The sequence below is a fragment of the Dreissena polymorpha genome, chromosome 9, assembly GCF_020536995.1.
Source record: "Dreissena polymorpha isolate Duluth1 chromosome 9, UMN_Dpol_1.0, whole genome shotgun sequence".
NCBI lineage: Eukaryota > Metazoa > Mollusca > Bivalvia > Myida > Dreissenidae > Dreissena > Dreissena polymorpha.
The window spans coordinates 72808369-72826728 of NC_068363.1; the positions used below are offsets into that span (position 1 = coordinate 72808369).

An 18360-nucleotide genomic window follows, 5' to 3' on the forward strand; every position below is an offset into this window, starting at 1 on the left:
ACTAAGCATTTTCTAAATACTACTTGATAATAAGAAATATTGAACAAAACGAAGATTATTGCCTTTTATTTGTTAAAATGTCACAGATTTATACAACGAAACACACATACAAATATAAATATACAACATTTGTAATAGGAGGTATAGTAACATATAACTGTAAATAAATCGAAAGCGTAATCATTAATGGGTTCAAATGCTTGAATGCTAGACTTCACGTATTGTATTGATTTACGTGCTTGGTAATTAACCAGTGTAGTCAACTGGTATGCTTTTAAATTCCGTGTACCTGATCATTGAGTGAATATATTTATCGGTATTCATAGTTGTATTATCACATAAACTCTCCTGTGGGCCCTACAGATTACGGAACAGCAGGCAAGTTTATAGCAGTTATTACGCCATCCAAAGGAACCAAAATTCATTGTGTCAAGCTATCGTTTAACAGTATGCAATTCTTTATAACAGAAAGTGTTGCGTCGGAAATAAAAACAGTCTTAGGTGGCAGATTCAAGTTACTCGTACAGGAAGATGCATTATTGTTGGTACCGGCTGCGTCGTTTCCTGCGTGAGCCCCAAACGGGCTCTGTGTTGCATAAAATCATGACCAGCCTTACAAACTCCCTCGTAAACAAAAGCGCTTACCGGTATTCATTTTATTATTCCTAGTTCATATAATCTAGATCACATATCTGATACCTATTTAACCTACGTTCATTTTTTTTTAAATCAAAATACTGAGCAAAATTGATGTGTTTAAATATATTTAATTTTACTACATGTATCATATATATGTATTAAGTGGGATAATTTCAATTATCATTTGAAAATATTGCTATAGTCAGCAAAAAAAAGAAACGTAACAAAGACGGCTATCCCGGGGACTTGGTATTAGCAGCTAGAACGCACGGGTTCCCGAGCCGTTGTCCATCCAGCTTGGAGTGTAGTTGCCGTGCTTGGCATCTGCATCTGGAGTGAAAGAATAAAATAACGTTGGACTATTCGACTGTAAATGGATTTGATAAAGCATTTCCAAAAATGATGGCTGACCAGTATACATTTTTAATTTGTAAAATTGAAATTTTTAAACAAGTAAAAGATATTTTGATACAACATACTGGCATTCAATTTGTTCGTTTTAATTTCGTTTTAACCTGAATACGTTCAATGACCGGTATATAAAGATGCAAATAATGTACACAATTGACGCTTACGGTTAAATCATGCATTTGTTGTGTTTTTATGGTCCCCCAAAAAATTTGGGGGGGAGCATATAGTCGCCGCTTCGTCTGTCCGTCCGTGTGTCCATCCGTGCACAATTTTTGTCCGGGCTATTTCTCAGCAACTAATGACTGGAATTCAATGAAACTTCATGGGAAGCTTCACTACCAAGAGCAGATGTGCATATTATCTGCGGGTTCTGGTCGGATGATTTTTCACAGAGTTATGGCCCTTTGAAATTTTCCATTAACTGTGCATATAGTGCAATTCTTGTCTGGGCTATTTCTCAGCAACTTATGACCGGAATTCAATGAAACTTTATGGGAAGCTTGACTACCAAGAGATGTGCATATTATCAGCGGGTTCTGGTCGGATGATTTTTCACAGAGTTATGGCCCTTTGAAATTTTCCATTATCTCACAGACATCTGTACATATAGTGCAATTCTTGTCCGGGCTATTTCTCAGCAACTAATGACCGGAATTCAATGAAACTTTATGGGAAGCTTCACTACCAAGAGGAGATGTGCATATTATCAGCGGGTTCTGGTCAGATAATTTTTCACAGAGTTATGGCCCTTTGAAATTTTCCATTAACTGTGCATATAGTGCAATTCTTGTCCGGGCTATTTCTCAGCAACTAATGACCGGAATTCAATTAAACTTTATGGGAAGCTTCACTACCACGAGGAGATTTGCACATTATCAGCGGGTTCTGGTCGGATGATTTTTCACAGAGTTATGGCCCTTTGAAAATTTTCCATTAACTGTACATATAGTGCAATTCTTGTCCGGGCTATTTCTCAGCAACTAATGACCAGAATTCAATTAAACTTTATGGGAAGCTTCACTACCACGAGGAGATTTGCACATTATCAGCGGGTTCTGGTCGGATGATTTTTCACAAGAGTTATGGCCTTTTGAAATTTTACATTAACTGTACATATAGTGCAATTCTTGTCCGGGCTATTTCTCAGCAACTAATGACCGGAATTAAATGAAACTTTATGGGAAGCTTCACTACCAAGAGGAGATGTGCATATTATCAGCGGGTTCTGATCGGATTTTTCACAGAGTGATGGCCCTTTGAAATTTTATATAAAAATATTCTTGTCCCCCCAACTACTGTGCCCTCGACGTTTCCTTTTATCTGAATATATAGTGCAATATTGTGACAAAAAAAACTTTGGGGAGCATCACCCGTCTCCGATGGTTTCTTGTTTCTATCAACTTTTGTCCGTTGTTAATATTTACCACTGCCATATAGAGCACGTTTATCTGCTGCTATAGAGAGCATATTTATTACCTTATCTTCATTTCCGTTTAAAACATGGCTGCCAAGGTATTGGTAAGTTTGTCTTATATGACTTCATTGCGACATAGCAAATAAACGAAACCTCACATGTTTACCCAATCATCACGAAACTTTCTCAGAGCATTTGTTCTTATGATACTAAATTTCCTGGTATAGTTTGAAAATGGTCTGTCCAACAGATTTTGGCATGTATTGCAGCTTGTCAGTAAATGCTTTATATTGATAAATTTAAACATTTGAACTAAAAATCTCCAGTAAAAAAACAAGAATACAATTTTTAAAGGAAAAAAAGTAACCCTCAATAGGGCTCGAACCACTGACCCCTGGAGTCCGAGATTAAAAAGCCTCCCGCCTAGACCACTTGACTATCCGCGCTCAGAGCAGAGCGGTGTGTGTTTCAGAGTTTATTTACAGGTCCTACTGGCCTCTTCACGAGGTTACGGTAGCCCGACCTGCCCCTGTGACCTCTCAGGGGAAAAAGATTAATTTTAGAGCCAAAGTAGGTCAAATTTACCCCGGCTTCCCGGGTATTCGCCAAATACTTAAATTTTTAAGAGAGTTCCGTGCACGTTGGCCAATGAGACCTTAATGTGCTAACTACCTAAAGGTGGTGATGAGGTGCGGATCCCGCCGAGTGTCCCGCTCATTACTAATGTACAAGACACGCAACGCGACCCACATTCCAACACCACCCGGTACGTAAGACCCGGAACACACACACGTATCGCTCTCACACCCCCACTCATTACGGGTGGCGCGTATGAGAGCGCCACGCCCGTGTGTTCCGGGTTCCTTGGTGGTGATCTGTGTATGGTTGTGTATAGTGTGTGGTATGTGATTGTTGTGCATAGCAGAGCGGATGTATTGTTTAGCTATATAAGCAATCCTCGTAGTTTCCCAAAATATCGAATCGCGTCGATACGACGCTTTATGTGTTGGACGGCCCCTTTAAAGGGACTGTCAACCACGACGACGAAGAAAAGAAAAGTTGTAAAATACCGTATTTTTTACAATTTTGTTTATATTGATTAAAATATAACGACTTGTAGATAACATTACTTGAAAAAAGTTGTTAAGTTTTCATATTTTCAGTATACATTGTATTTGGAAATAAATTTTACTGGGTATGTCTACCAGGTAACAACCGGTTAACTATAAATAACGCCAGTAGATTGATCATCATCGTCACGTTGTAAACCATGCAGGCATGCAAATTGTGCAAGCGAAGTGGATTGTATATATCAAATATATAAAATGATCGATCTACTTGCGTTATTTATAGTGTGTATATCGTTATGTCACCTAATTTCGCGATGTACTTTCGAGTTCACATCGCGAAATTGTATTACCAAATATACTGAAAATATTAACTTTTTTCAAGTAATGCAATATACCAGTCGTGATATTTTGATCAATATAAACTAATAATTGTAAAAAAATACGGTATTTTAGAACTTTTCTTTTTTCGTCATTCGTGGTTGACAGTCCCTTTAAATAAATATCTGCGAGGAGGTATTATGATGAACAATTGTATGCGTATTAGGCTTCTACTAATATGTTATTGTTCCAAAATAGTCAACAAAAACGTTTTTAGCTTACTTATCAAACTTGTTGAGTACACCTGTTCTACTTATGTCTCGGCCCACATAAAATCTGTGTTATACGTTGTAAAAAGCTTAGTCGGAAGTGACATTTATTACACAAATATCCCAAATGTAAATCAGATCAGGAAAGTTTGATTGGGTCTCAGGTGAGCGCATTAGGGCATTTGGCCATCTTGTTTTTCATTTGTCGCTGTTCTTTTTTTAACCCATTTATTCCAATGGGACTATCCTCTCCTTCTAAATTGGACCAATTTATTTCCAAAATTAGGGATGTCTAGTATATTTATTTCTATATTTAGAATATTTTACAGAAGTTCCTTTAAGCAAACAGCGCAGACCCTGATGAGTTGCCGCGTCATGCGGCGTCCCATCAGGGTCTACGCTGTTTACCAATGCCTTTTTTCTAGATGCTAGGCATAAATGGGTTAAGGTAGCGCATCCCTAATGATTTCCCGCGATTTCTTCGAAGGTTGAAGAGCCTAATATTAGGTGCCGTTGCCTAGTGGTTAAGGCGATAGACCAGAAATCTTTTGGGATATTCCCGCACAGGTTCGAATCCTGCCGACGACTTTTTTGCTACGCGTTTTATTTCTTTTCTAACGTAATTTGATTTAAAAGGCATATAAGCTATGTTTATTGTTAAATATGTTTCGATTTTTATGCACATTCTTCAATTTTTAAAATTAAAACAACGTTTTGGTTAAATTGGGTGATTAACTGCTGAAATTACGAACCATGCATGTTGCATTTTTATTTTTATTTCAAAAAGTAAACGGTAAATCTGTCTATTTCTTGGTATTTTTGCTGTATATAGTGTATCTATAAAAACTAAGTTAAAAATATTACTTAAATGATACTATTTTGAATTTTATGACACTTTGTTTTAACCAACCCAATTTCTACTTGCCTGAAACCACTTACTTTTCATGGCGCTCTTCCATATATAACAAGTTATAACAAGAGCACCGCCTTGAGGGTGCAGACCGCTCATCTATTTTCTTTTTAAAGGTGAAGGGACTCTCAATTTCAATCACAAAGGAGGGAGGGGTGGAGTGAAGAGGGGTGTATTGTGTGGGGGTGTGGACATTTATTACATTATCTTCCAAAAATGCGGGAAAAAAATGCAAAAAAAATTAAAAAAAAAATCGGGGTTGGGGGGTGGGTGGGGGGGATTCTTGGGTGCGATGGTTGGACGGTATTTCAAAAATAAAATATTAAAAATAAATATTTGTGTTTTTTAACCGTTTCAAAAAAAAATTGGGGGGGGGGGGTGGGTGAGGGGGGGGGGGTAAAGTGTGAGGGTGTGGTGGTCATTTGTGAGATGATCTTAAAAAAAAAATTAGGGGGGGAGGAATCGGGGGGGGAGGGCACGGGGGATGGTTTGGGTGGAGTCTATTGTGGTATGTCAGGTAAGAGTAGTTTTGTCAAAGTATCAATCAAATCTAATCATAAATAAAGAAGTTATGGCAATTTTAGCAAAATTTAATAATTTGACCTTGAGAGTCAAGGTCATTCAAAGGTCAAGGTAAAATTCAACTTGCCATGTACAGTAACCTCACTATAGCATGAAAGTATTTGAAGTTTGAAAGCAATAGCCTTGATACTTTAGAAGTAAAGTGGATCGAAACACAAAATTTAACCATATATTCAATGTTACTAAGTCAAAAAAGGGGCCATAATTCCGTAAAAATGACAACCAGAGTTATGCAACTTGTCCTTTTACTGTACCCTTATGATAGTTTGCTAGTGTTCCAAGTATGAAAGCAATATCTATGATACTTTAGGGGTAAAGTGGACCAAAACACAAAACTTAACAAAATTTTCAATTTTCTAAGTATAAAGGGCCCATAATTCCGTCCAAATGCCAGTCAGAATTACATAACTTGGCCTGCACAGTCCCCTTATGATAGTTAATAAGTGTTGCAAGTATGAAAGCAATTGCTTTGATACTGTAGGAATAAAGTGGACCTAAACACAAAACTTAACCAAATTTTCAATTTTCTAAGTATAAAAAGGGCACATAATTCTGTCAAAATGCCAGTCAGAGTTACATAACTTTGCCTGCACAGTCCCCTTATGATAGTTAGTAAGTGTTGCAAGTATGAAAGCAATAGCTTTGATACTTAAGGAATAAAATGGACCTAAACACAAAACTTAACCAAAATTTTCAATTTTCTAAGTATAAAAAGGGCACATAATTCTGTCAAAATGCACGCCAGAGTTATCTAACTTTGCCTTCCCAGTCCCCCAATGATAGTAAGTAAGTGTACCAAGTTTGAATGCAATAGCATTGATACTTTCTGAGAAAAGTGGACCTAAACGCAAAACTTAACCGGACGCCGACGCCGAAGCCAAGGTGATGACAATAGCTCATAATTTTTTTTCAAAAAATAGATGAGCTAAAAAATAAATGTCTGTAAAAGAAAACTTTTTTCATCTTGTATAAACTTGAAACACCTTTACTGCATCTGTACACACCAACTGCATGCCTATATTTGGAAATCTGGATGAATTATGGAACTTTCATATACCCCAGGGGCGCACATAAACTGGACAAAAGCCGAGTGTGGGGGTGGTTTTGAAAAAATCAGTATATGAAAGACTACCTAAAAATTTGCATGTAGTTTAGTGAAATGATGCTGATTAAGAAAATAATAGATTAGATTATATTTGGATAGGTGCCCATTACAAGTGCGCTACCTTAAATGGTATTATCGATCTAATTGTTACGCAAACAGATCGTATATTTCAGATTTATAAAACATCGCAGACACTTTCTGCTGCTAAGAAGCTAAAACTGTAAACTTACATGTTTTCGGGTTAATTGCCCCGTCATTGCCACCGCCACCCATAATTTTCCTGAAAAAGTACCAGGAAGTTTCACACATGATCATTGCAGCAGCGTGCTGAAGATAACCGAAAATTGCTTAGTCAATGATATCAGAAAGCTTAACATTTTCCCTGTCATGGTAAAGATACCATTCAAACTCGTTTTTTTTTTAAATCATAACGAAATTAACTGTAATTAAAATCAATCTTATTAAAATCCTCGTCAAGGTTGCCATTTAAGTCAAACAATTTACACTGATTTTATGCAAATAAATCTTTTCAGAAAGCACAAAAGTGAAGCATCAAAACCATAAGATCGACTGTATGCTAAATGGTAATATAAGCTTCTAAATACAACACATGTAAGTTGTACCCTGTATCCTGCAAGTTGCCAGACACCAGCTAATACAAATCAGACGTATCTCAGGTCATGTTAACAACATATTTAAAGCGGAACAAAAAAGTACCATGAGTTGTTCACTCGTACTACTTACTTCATATCATCGTCTCCGTACTTGTCCCTGTACTTGACGAGGTTCTGCTCACGGAGCCTGGCCGCCTTGCTCGCGTGGTCGATAGGCGCGTACTTCACGTCGGACTCAGGAAGGCGGCGACTCGGGGAGACGCGCGGCGCGCTCTTCTCTTTGATCGCCGGCAAGCCGTTCTCCTGGGGCTTATTGCCGCGATAACTGTTGGTGTTGTTTTTTGGACTCTGTGGTCCTCGCAGCCACTCTGCCTTGTTTAGTTCCGTTTCTGATTTCTCCCCGAAGTCCAAGTTAATGTCGAGGTCGTAGTCGGCATCTGAGCCGCCCTTTCCGTTAAACGCCTGCTTGGGCGGGGATCTGTGGGCATTATATGGATAGAATGTTGGACAACAACTTCCATCTAGGCCTCCCGAGCCTCAAGTAACGATGAAGCATAGTATTGTATCAAAGAGCATCAGTAGTATTGGTTTAGTGGCATTGGTTGTAGTGAAAATAGTAGTAGTAGAAGTAGTAGTAGTAGAAGTAGTAGTAGTAGTAGTAGTAGTAGTAGTAGTAGTAGTAGTAGTAGTAGTAGTAGTAGTAGTAGTAGTAGTAGTAGTAGTAGTAGTAGTGGTAGTGGTAGTAGTAGTAGTAGAAGTAGTAGTAGTAGTAGCAGTAGTTGTTGTTGTAGTAGTAGTAGAAGAAGTAAGTAGTAGTAGTAGTAGAAGAAGTAGAAGTAGAAGTAGAAGTAGTGGTAGTAAGTAGTAGTAGTAGTAGTAGTAGTAGTAGTAGTAGTAGTAGTAGTAGTAGTAGTAGTAGAAGTAGTAGTAGTAGTAGTAGTAGTAGTAGTAGTAGTAGTAGTAGTAGTAGTAGTAGTAGTAGTAGTAGTAGTAGTAGTAGAAGTAGTAGTAGTAGTAGTTGTAGTAGTAGAAGTAGTAGTAGTAGTAGTAGTAGTAGTAGTAGTAGTAGTAGTAGTAGTAGTAGTAGTAGTAGTAGTAGTAGTAGTAGTTTTGATGTCGATGGCACCCTTTTGGTTTCTCCTATATTACAGACATGTTCATGTTCAACATACAGTCAATAACCCAGTTTCCCCTTCCTAGAATATAAAATGTATCAAAAAGATGAAATAGTTGAGGATTTCAAACAAAGTATAATTTTAAAATAAAGACTTTTGCATAGGCCTACATCATGATACAAAATAATTACATGTCTAATGCAATAGTTAAATATTACATACACCAATAAACAATCCACATAATAATACAACATTTTGTGTGATAAAAATAAACACGTGCTTTTATAACATTAAAAAGTGAGAAAAATATATATCGTTATACGAATAAATAATGATTACGTAAATTTTATGTTTAATTAATTAAATTAGAAATAACACGTTCCCGATTTAGATTAAATAACATGTTTTTAGGAAATACATGTAATTCATTCTTCAAAACAATCAAAGTGAAAGTTAACAAAATAAAAATAAAATAAACTGATGAAATCAAAATATTAAACTCGAGCATACAGGTAAATTATTCGTGATTTCACCAAATCTTTATTTCGTAAGAAATACATTAAATGTCTAGTCAAAGAGCAGACTACATATACAACTCTTCAAAAAAATCAAAGTGAAATTGAACAAAATGAAAATAAAATAAACTAATGAATTCAAAATATGAAACTCGATCATAAAGGTAAATTATTCGTGATTTCATCAAATCTTTATTTCGTAAGAAATACATTAAATGTCTAGTCAACGAGCAGACTTCATATACAACTCGTCGCAATATAAGTATTTTACATTTATCATACTAGCATAGAGAGCATGTAAAGGTGTACGTACAGCAGTATGACACTGATAGGAAATGATTACTGGCACCGATTTCCCTATACACATGTAAGATTTCTAAACAAAATAACTAAAATCTTTGCCAAATGCTTCATCATTCAAAGATTTATTTTGTAAATACAAAAGGTATTTTATATAAATGGTATTCACATAATAAATGATAGTACAGATGTTGTTGAACTTATTACATACATTTTATTATAACCTTTCTAGTTTAAAATACTTTAGCCAGTAAGTCTTAAAGCAGTTCCCGAAACCGGACCCAGACGATAGCCGGTGGGGTTTATATGGGTGCAGTACACACGTGAATAGAATCAGGTCCACCAATACAAGGGGTACCTTAAATCATGAAGAAAATAAAAGGTGAAATTGAGTCCGCTGTTATATAACAGGGGTATCGATAAAGAAGAGAGATAGTTCCACTAGAATATGGGTGCATGCGGCTGACGTGTCGGTTTGCCCGGGTCAGCCCAACTGGGCTTGTAAAAGTCGTCGTACCTGGTTCGAACGGGGTCACGTGACTGGCCCCGGTCCTGCGCAACTGAGCCTGAAATACGGAGCGCGTGACATTAGCGTTCCCTAAAATAGCACTGATATGCAAAAATGAATGGTTGTGTCCTATGATTGCATTGCAATTCAATGGTGACGTGAAAATGAATAATTAATTTGCAGTGATCTAAAGCCAGAGCTGTATATAATATTAAGTATACATTTGATCCAATTGTTATGACTGGATTGCACCCAATACATAAAGCACTTATTCTTATTAAATAAACTTAATAACACGATTTCTGGCCAATAACTAAGTATACGTGTATGTTTACTATGACGTACGCGTTAGAGCGTTGTTTCTTTTTTAAGAGCGCAGCTTCTGATTATTGCATAGGCATACAAGCACTATGTAAATACAAGCACTATGTAAATACAAGCACTATGTAAATACAAGCACTATGTAAATACAAGCACTATGTAAATACAAGCACTATGTAAATACAAGCACTATGTAAAGAAACTATTAAAAACATTGATAGCAAGTCGATTCTCTTTGTGTCTAAGGGTTCCACTAAATACCGGTACGTGCAATCCTTGCATTTTATTCAATACATAGTATAGGTCAAATGTAAGCCTTATTTAAGATTTAAATTTCCATCATATACAAATAAATATCTGCTACGTTAATGAATAAATTAATGTAATTTATACTGTTTTTCATAAAAATTACACTCGGATAGCATTTGTTAAAGTTTTTAATAACACGTAGTACATCTTGTCAACTATGTAAGGAATGGTCAGAGATCTTTAAACGACCGTTTGTTCGGCCTTATTACTTAAAACCAGAAGGTACAATACAATGCATGAATAAAATCCCGGTGACATACAAGTGACCCTGATGTATTGGTCGTTAAATCTGCTGTTTTGGTTTTCGCAAAGATTACAAAAAACAACAAGATAAGTATTGATGCAAAGCATCAAAGGGAGTCGGGAATTTCAGTGTAAAAGGCACTCAATGCAGTTACATGGAACGTTTTTTTTCTTCTGTAAATATTTATATATTGGCCGATTATTTTAAACAAAATAGAAAAAGATACTGGTTTAACCATTATCTATGATTTTGTGTTATAACCCCCAAATAACCAATATCTATGAGGTTGTGTTATAACCACCAAATAACCATTATCTATGATTTTGTGTTGTAACCCCCAAATATTGCATAGTTCATTTTATTTACATTGGTTTCCTTTTTTTACTGGCATAAGTGTGCAGTTTTCATTAATGGAACAGAACTGTGTAGGTTTTCAAAAATCTGCTTCATCTTAACATAGAACACAAATAAAATAATTTGATTCTACTCGGGCTCGAACCTTGGACCTCTCACGTGTGAAGAGAGCGTGTAACCACTACACTACGGAACAGCTTGAACAATCACCTTCTAAATAAGATATTAATAAGCTATTAATAGTCGGTTTAAATGTAAACCCGGAAGTTTAAACGCTGGATAGTGAGCGGGGTTAAAGGTCCATACCAAAGGGCCCATACCACTGGCAAGATACGGGTCAGGCCTGCGGCCTTCTATATGTGGTTCTTAAAAAAAACCTGTAGGAGGACTTGATAGTAATGAGAATGGGGTGCTGTGATGGTGCTCCTCATTGATAAGCGGCTGCTTCCTTTATCAAGACTCATTTTTACAATTAAAAATACGTGTCGCGCTTCGCGCTCTATAGCGCCTTTATTAGTAACTAGGTGGTTGCTAGGATAGAGGAACAAAGAAGGTATGTTTTTATACAAAACCAGAAAGTTTCACCGGTTCGCATATTTGCCCAGTCCCTGTGATCTTTTATTATTGCCCAGTCCCTGTGATCAGTTATTAATTAAAAGAATTAGCTTTGCATTATTGGAAATAAATGTTGTAGTAAATGTAATAGGCACAAATGCAGTACTTATTTACACTAATTTACACAAAAAATCACCACTATACAAGCTATTCTGACAAAAAATATATACATTGATCCGTAAAATAACTTCTCCTCCCATAAGCGAAAAAAAAACGTATTACATACTAGTCGCCGCACTTCAGTGCGACGCCAATCATGAATTGTTTATCTTGTATTTATTTGCTTACCCTTTCTGTTGTTCGACGGAGCGACTGTTTCTTTCTCATTCGAGGCGAGTTTGTCTCCAAGCTGGCTTCTACAAAATGCAATTACAACATAAAACAATGCGTGCGTTACTTTAATCAAAGTCTTCCCGAATTTTGTATTATTTGATACTAATAAGTTGATAATTCAATGATTTTTTTTTTTTAAAGTGAAACATTAAAATAAACTGTCGAACATGCGTTTCAGTCGTATGTATTCATACTAATATAGGACACACATTAAAAATTGTATTTTTCGCTGCTTGTAAGTATTGGCATATATAAAAACTGCGTTTACCTGAGGAAGTCATCTCCATACTTGGTCCTGTACTTGAGATAGTTCTGTTGCCGCATTTTGTCCGCGCGATCTCGATGATCCACGTTTTTGGGAGGCTCTTCTGGCGCAAACAGTGAGTCTTTGTTTGCCGGAGGTCCCTGGTGCGAGCGGCGATGCTCTTCTCGGCTCTTAATCTCCTCTGTAAAAGGGTTCTTCTCGCTCTTGCGAGGTGAGAGGTCCATCTGGAGACGCTGAGGTCGAAACTGCCCGAACGGATCATCTGCGCCTCCCTTTACACCGAGTTTCCTCTGTTGAGGAGGGGAACCAAACTTGCCACGCGGCGTACTGTCGCCAAGCAGCGGATTTGACGTCTCAAAGCCCTGGAACGGGTTCCGCTGAGGCTGGTGGCCTGCTTTGTGCGTTACGTCGGCGATGATCCTGTCGAATTCGGCCAGCGAGTTTCTGGTCAGATCGGCCTGGTAAGTTTCCCGCCATGTTTGCATCTTCTCGCGCGCGAATTTCAGGATCTCCTGATTTTCTGTGCTGTTTACAAACTCGCCATCCGACTTGAAGAAGTCATCCCTGATCGCCTATAAACGCAAATCAACATGTCCCAACCCAAAACAAAAGAGTATTTCTCTATCTAACAATTACTAGGTTGTGCATGCATGTTGTATATGAAACTCATTTTAATTACTTATTAAACAGCCGTTCGTAGGGTGCTGAGCCCAATATCAGATTTTAAGCCTACTACAATATTAAAAACATACTTGATCCGCCGTCTTCCTCTTGCTAGGGTTCCAAACGACGAGGTCCATGATGAGCCCCTTTGCGTCCGCCCCAACTTTCGCTCCCGCCTCGCCGAGTCCCCTTCCGACCTCCACTTTGGGAAGGTTGAACATGGCCTGCCTGAGTGCCTGGGACCCTTCCTGCCACTCGCCCTAGAGTCAAATATGAATCGCGCTCAGGGAAAAATGGACTTAATGCATGTGCGTAAAGTTTCGTCCCAGATTAGCCTGTGCAGTCCACACAGGCTAATCAGGGACGACACTTTCCGCTTCCGTTGAAATTGTCGTTTATAGGAAGTTTCTTCTTCACGAAAATTCAGTTCAGGTGAACTGCACAATGTAATCTGGAACAACACTTCACGCACATGCACTAAGTCCAGTGTCCACTGAGGCTCATATGTATAAAATGTGTTTGTTTGTTTTCATTGTAGTAACGTGTAATACGATAACCAGCACGGAAGACAAATATTATTAATATTGTACTGCCGCTTAACACTCTTCACCGTAAATATAGATATTACATTGCCTCCATTTTCTGAAGATGTTCATGACAACAAGTATACAAACATAGCACAAATACTGCGGACTACACAGGCTAATCTGGGACGACACTATACACACATGCATTATGCCCAGTTTTCTCAGAACGCGACTCATATACTAGGAAGCAAGCGTTCGTGAAAAAAAATGTTCTCACTTTACTGAGAAACACACACGGTATTACGCCAAATAAAAATCTTCTTTTTATTAAACTGTGCTACTAATTAATTGCTCATTTTATTATTTTAATTTAATATAATCGAAAAATCAAAATAAAGTGTTTCCATACCTTTGTGAAAGTTCCTATTATAACACAGATCTTCGACATGAGATCCTTTATCTCCATGACGTCACTCTGGAAGAGGGGGCTTCCGGTGAGCAGCTCTGCCATCACACAACCGGCAGCCCACATGTCAACCGGCGTGCCGTACTTCTCGACCTGCAGCAGCACTTCCGGAGGCAGGTACCTGGGGCAGAGGTCACATGTGGGTTTGTCATAATGCCGCAAGTGACAACAACTGGAATGCTTTGCTTATTTTGCCAATATTCAATGAAATCGTTTTGATGTATGTGGCACACAAATCATCAATGTTTTGAAAGCATTAAACATGCACTATGAGATTATCTCGACGACACGAGATAAACCTTTTTTTATTTATTTTTTATGTGTTAACACTTTGATTACGAAGGTGCTGTATAATGCATGTATGTGTGATGACAATTAACTTATTTTCATAATGCCTTCAAACATATTAAAACGTATTCGCATTATAAATAACATAAAAATTTAAGTGTGATAAAAAATAACAGTAATACATCAAACGTTTTACATGAATATAAACAACTTTATAATAATTCAGATTAACATGACATCGTATTTCTTGATGTAGCAAATTTAACATTTTTCATATTCATGAATTTTGCCCACAGTTGCTTAAACTTTCAAAATGTTTTTGACGCTTCGTGTCTGAATATGCACACAGAAGAACAAAATAATCAACCGACAATTTTAGTCGAAGAGGTGTTTTAATAGAAACATGAAATATAGCTTAGAAAGGCGTACCTCTACAACTATTAAACTATTTCCCACTCAGAAGCAAAGTGAAAATGGCTATGTGCAAACAGCATAAAACCAGAACAGCCTGCGAGTAACTCGCAGTCTGTTCAGGTTTTATGCTGTTTGCTGCTCATCGGTATCTAAGGCTTGGACAGGGTCTGCGCTGTTTGCTTAAAGGAATTTCTGTAAGAAATATAGTAAGAAAGTAAGATAGTAAGAAATATTCTAAATATAGAAATAAATATACTAGACATCCCTAATTTTGGAAATAAATTGATCCAATTTAGAAGGGTGGGAGATTCCACTAAGCGGTAAAGGGTTAACGTACGGGTGAAGCTGTCCCGTGTAGTCTGCGATGGTGTTGATGGTGTCGAGGGAGGACCGAGCCAAGGAGAAGTCAGAGATCTTAACTTCCGTCGCGTCCTCGTTGCAGACGAGCAGCTCCGGGCGCAAGTTCCGGTGGATAAACCCTGCATTAAAAATGCCCGAACCTTTGAGAAGGGATTTTCATAGTAACATGCAAGTAAAGTGATACAAAATAAACAAGGCTATTGTCAAGCAATATGGTCCACTACCGGCTCCACCATTGTCAGAAATTCCATCATTTTCAGAATATTTTTTTTTTGGTTGCCAAGTAAACCACAATTTTTGACGTAGGAACAAAATGAAATGACGTGCATAATGTCCATATTGTCATCTATCCGTGTTGCAAGTTTCATGAAAAAATATTAAGAACTTTTAAAGTTATCGCAGGATCCAGAAAAGTGTGACAGACAGACAGACTCACAGACGCACAAAGCGCAAACCATACGTCCCCTCCGGTGAAACCGGTAGGGGACAACAAGTGTTACTAATAGCTTGATCATATCCATAATACACCACCCGATGATGGTCGCTTAGAATATTTTTGTATCATTTTTTATCATTTAAAGTATTAGTTTCCATTGCTCTGTTATATGTTTGACTGCAAAGTACGTACAAAGTTCAATAATGCAGAAAATAACACGACTCGTTGCTTAAAACAACCTTGACCGTGTATGTAGGAGAGTCCATGGAACACCTGAAGCATGATTCCCTTGGTCTCGGCCTCGCTGAATGGTTGGTCCCTGTAGGACAAGGGGGCAAACATTGAACGTTTAGCGGGGCTATACAATCCAAAATACACGTGTTATTCAGTAAAACGTGTGTTAAATGTGTATTATTTAACACTAGAAGGTTTGTCAAATGTATTCCAAGTCAGGTCTGCCAACTCAACGGACATTTCAACTTATATAGCTATACTTAATATTGTTCTGGTCATGTGGATTTAAAGCCAGAAATTTTAGAGGCTACATCAACACCCCCGCAACAATCATATTATCCAATGAGTGGTTTTCTGGAAAAACTGTGCTTAATGCATGCCCGTAAAGTGTTGTCGAATATTAGCCTGTGCCGTCCGAAAAGACTAATGTGGGACGACACTTTCTGCGTTTAAGATTTTTTTATTTATGGCTCTCTCCAGTTTATGCGGAAAGTGTCGTCCCTGATTAGCCTGTGTCGACTGCACAAGCTTAGATCTGGGAAGACACATCATACATGCATTAAGCCCGTTTTCCCAGAACGAGGTTCCAATATGCTCTGTAAACCAGACTTACATTTAAGCGATACACCCCATACAACAAACACATTTGGAACACGCTCAGACGACGTACCTTCGTTTCATGACACGCTTTACGTTGTCTGGAATATACTCGAAGATCATCAGGAGCTGGTTTGAGTCATTGATGAACTCGAAAAACTTCAGGACGTTAGCGTGGTTCAATTTTAAGCAAACCTGGGGAACAAGACGATAAGTGAGAGTATTTTCGTATCATCCATATTTAATGGAACACGAACACGAATTGGTATTACTAAGTTGAACACTTGACTCAAACGGATTAAACATGGTCAATAAGAAACTGAATTGTAAATAATACGCAAAAAATTGATCGTATACTTGAACTTATATCGTTGATTTTCACACAAAAGTGGCGCGATAAAGGAGTTTTTATTGCAATATCTCATGGGTTTGGGGTTTCTAAACGGTGTTCTCAATACTGCTCCACGTGGTACATATGAGCCTTGTTCTGAGAAAATTGGGCAAAATGCATGTGCGTAAAGTGTCGTCCCAGAATAGCCTGTGCAGTCCGCACAGGCTAATCAGGGAAGACACTTTCCGCTTTTATGGTATTTTTCGTTTAAAGGAAGTCCCTTTTTACCGAAAATCTAGTTTAAGCGGAAAGTGTCGTCCCTGATTAGCATGTGCGGACTGCACAGGCTAATCTGGGATGACACTTTACGCACATGCAATAAGCCCAGTTTTATCAGAACGCGGCTCATATTGTCAAATATTGCAACCATAAAGAATTAGTCTATTCACCTGCACTTCTTTGTTGCCCTTACACTCTTCCAGCGTGTAGTAATTCTTCTTCAGTCTGAAACGTTTTGGACACGGTTTTAATGTATTCTCGTGAAGAGCCTACATACTTTTGTGGTAAATAAAAACGTTAGTGTTGTCAGTCTTAGCCTTTCTTAGAACTATGCCCAGAATATGTCAGTGAGATTTTATCTTATGTCGCACAATACGCTTGACAAATTTTTCAGCAGCATACAATTACATGAAATATATGTTGCAATGTTGTGTTGTTTTCAGGCTTAATTTAATGAAAATACCGGTATTCACTGCTCGCGTTAATAAAAAATATGAATAATATCCCTTTTCAGAAAAGCTTTTGCTTGCTTTCACATTGAAAAAGAAAACAACTCATGTTGCCTACAACGAAAAGACTGTGCTATTTATGAAATATTCAATTCTGATTGCTATAATTATATAGGACTTTTACATGGACATTTATCCACATTTGCTAGGAATTATCCAGTCGTGCAATATGAATACAATTCAACGCATGACGTATTACTGATATAATGCATTAATAATTAACCCATTTATGCCTAGCGTCTAGAAAAAAGGCCTTGGCAAACAGCGTAGCATGATGCGGCGTCTCATCAGGGTTTGCGCTGTTTGCTTAAAGGAATTTCTGTACGAAATATTCTAAATATATAAATAAATATACTAGACATCCCTAATTTTGGAAATAAATTGACACAATTTAGAAGGATGGGAGAGTCAACTTGTCATAAATGGGTTAAGACGACTTCGTTGTCGCCAGTTGACGGCACGGGTCGTGTTTATTTGACATTGCACGGATACGATTATAAATAATGCAGAAGCAAAATAATTACATACAACGGTAATGACTTATAAAGTCATCATCCAAGTTTTTCAAATAAACATTAAAACGGACCATCATATTATGGTAGTCTTCTTCTTGGTGAACAATAATAAATGCATATAAACCAGGTACTATTTCTGAAACAAAATGGATCTAAGACAGACGAATGTCGGAAGGTCAATTTTAATTGGCGACTTATAATAGTATCCCAACATTGTCGGCAATTTGAATAAATAAATAACTGTTGACGTACATTTTCATTAGGACGATCTCGTCCTTTTTGACGTTCCTCGCCAGGTGGAAGTCCGCCGTGGGCGTGGTCTCGAGGTCCTCGGTGATCTTGTAGCGGGACATCTTGTTGGAGCGTGCCGCGGGCTGCATACTGACGCCGACTTTCGTTGCGCGGCTGTAACGTCGTATCCGTCTGCGTTGTATTTTTGCTACGTTTACGTTGCTGTAAGACAGTAACGTAATTTGACTGTAAGAGATTGGTGCGAAAAATGAAAAAAAAAAATAACGTCGCGCTGCGGT

The 18360-nt window shown here is 37.7% G+C and overlaps 1 protein-coding gene across 1 annotated transcript; it reads right to left on the reverse strand.

The window, feature by feature from the left end:
* Positions 1-159: 159 nt before the first annotated feature.
* LOC127844405 (serine/threonine-protein kinase MAK-like) lies at positions 160-18279 on the reverse strand. The gene is made up of 13 exons (XM_052374558.1): positions 18083-18279; positions 16977-17031; positions 16270-16391; positions 15605-15684; positions 14907-15048; positions 13811-13988; positions 12964-13134; positions 12215-12783; positions 11902-11969; positions 9780-9828; positions 7463-7810; positions 6949-6998; positions 160-969 (listed from the first exon to the last, which is right to left on the reverse strand). Exons 1-13 carry the CDS (start codon positions 18208-18210, stop codon positions 899-901), a joined length of 2031 nt encoding a protein of 676 aa, XP_052230518.1. The 5' UTR covers positions 18211-18279; the 3' UTR covers positions 160-898.
* Between the last annotated feature and the right edge of the window lie 81 nt (positions 18280-18360).

What these genes read in the sequence shown, in the direction of transcription:
- LOC127844405 (XM_052374558.1), bottom strand. Translation starts at nt 18,210, where the DNA reads ATGCAGCCCGCGGCACGCTCCAACAAGATGTCCCGCTACAAGATCACC. An exon ending in TACACGGGACAGCTTCACCC is followed by an intron (nt 13,989 to 14,906) that starts GTACGTTAACCC and finishes CCTCTGCCCCAG; the next exon opens with GTACCTGCCTCCGGAAGTGC. An exon ending in CGTGACCCCGTTCGAACCAG is followed by an intron (nt 7,811 to 9,779) that starts GTACGACGACTT and finishes TAATGCCCACAG; the next exon opens with ATCCCCGCCCAAGCAGGCGT.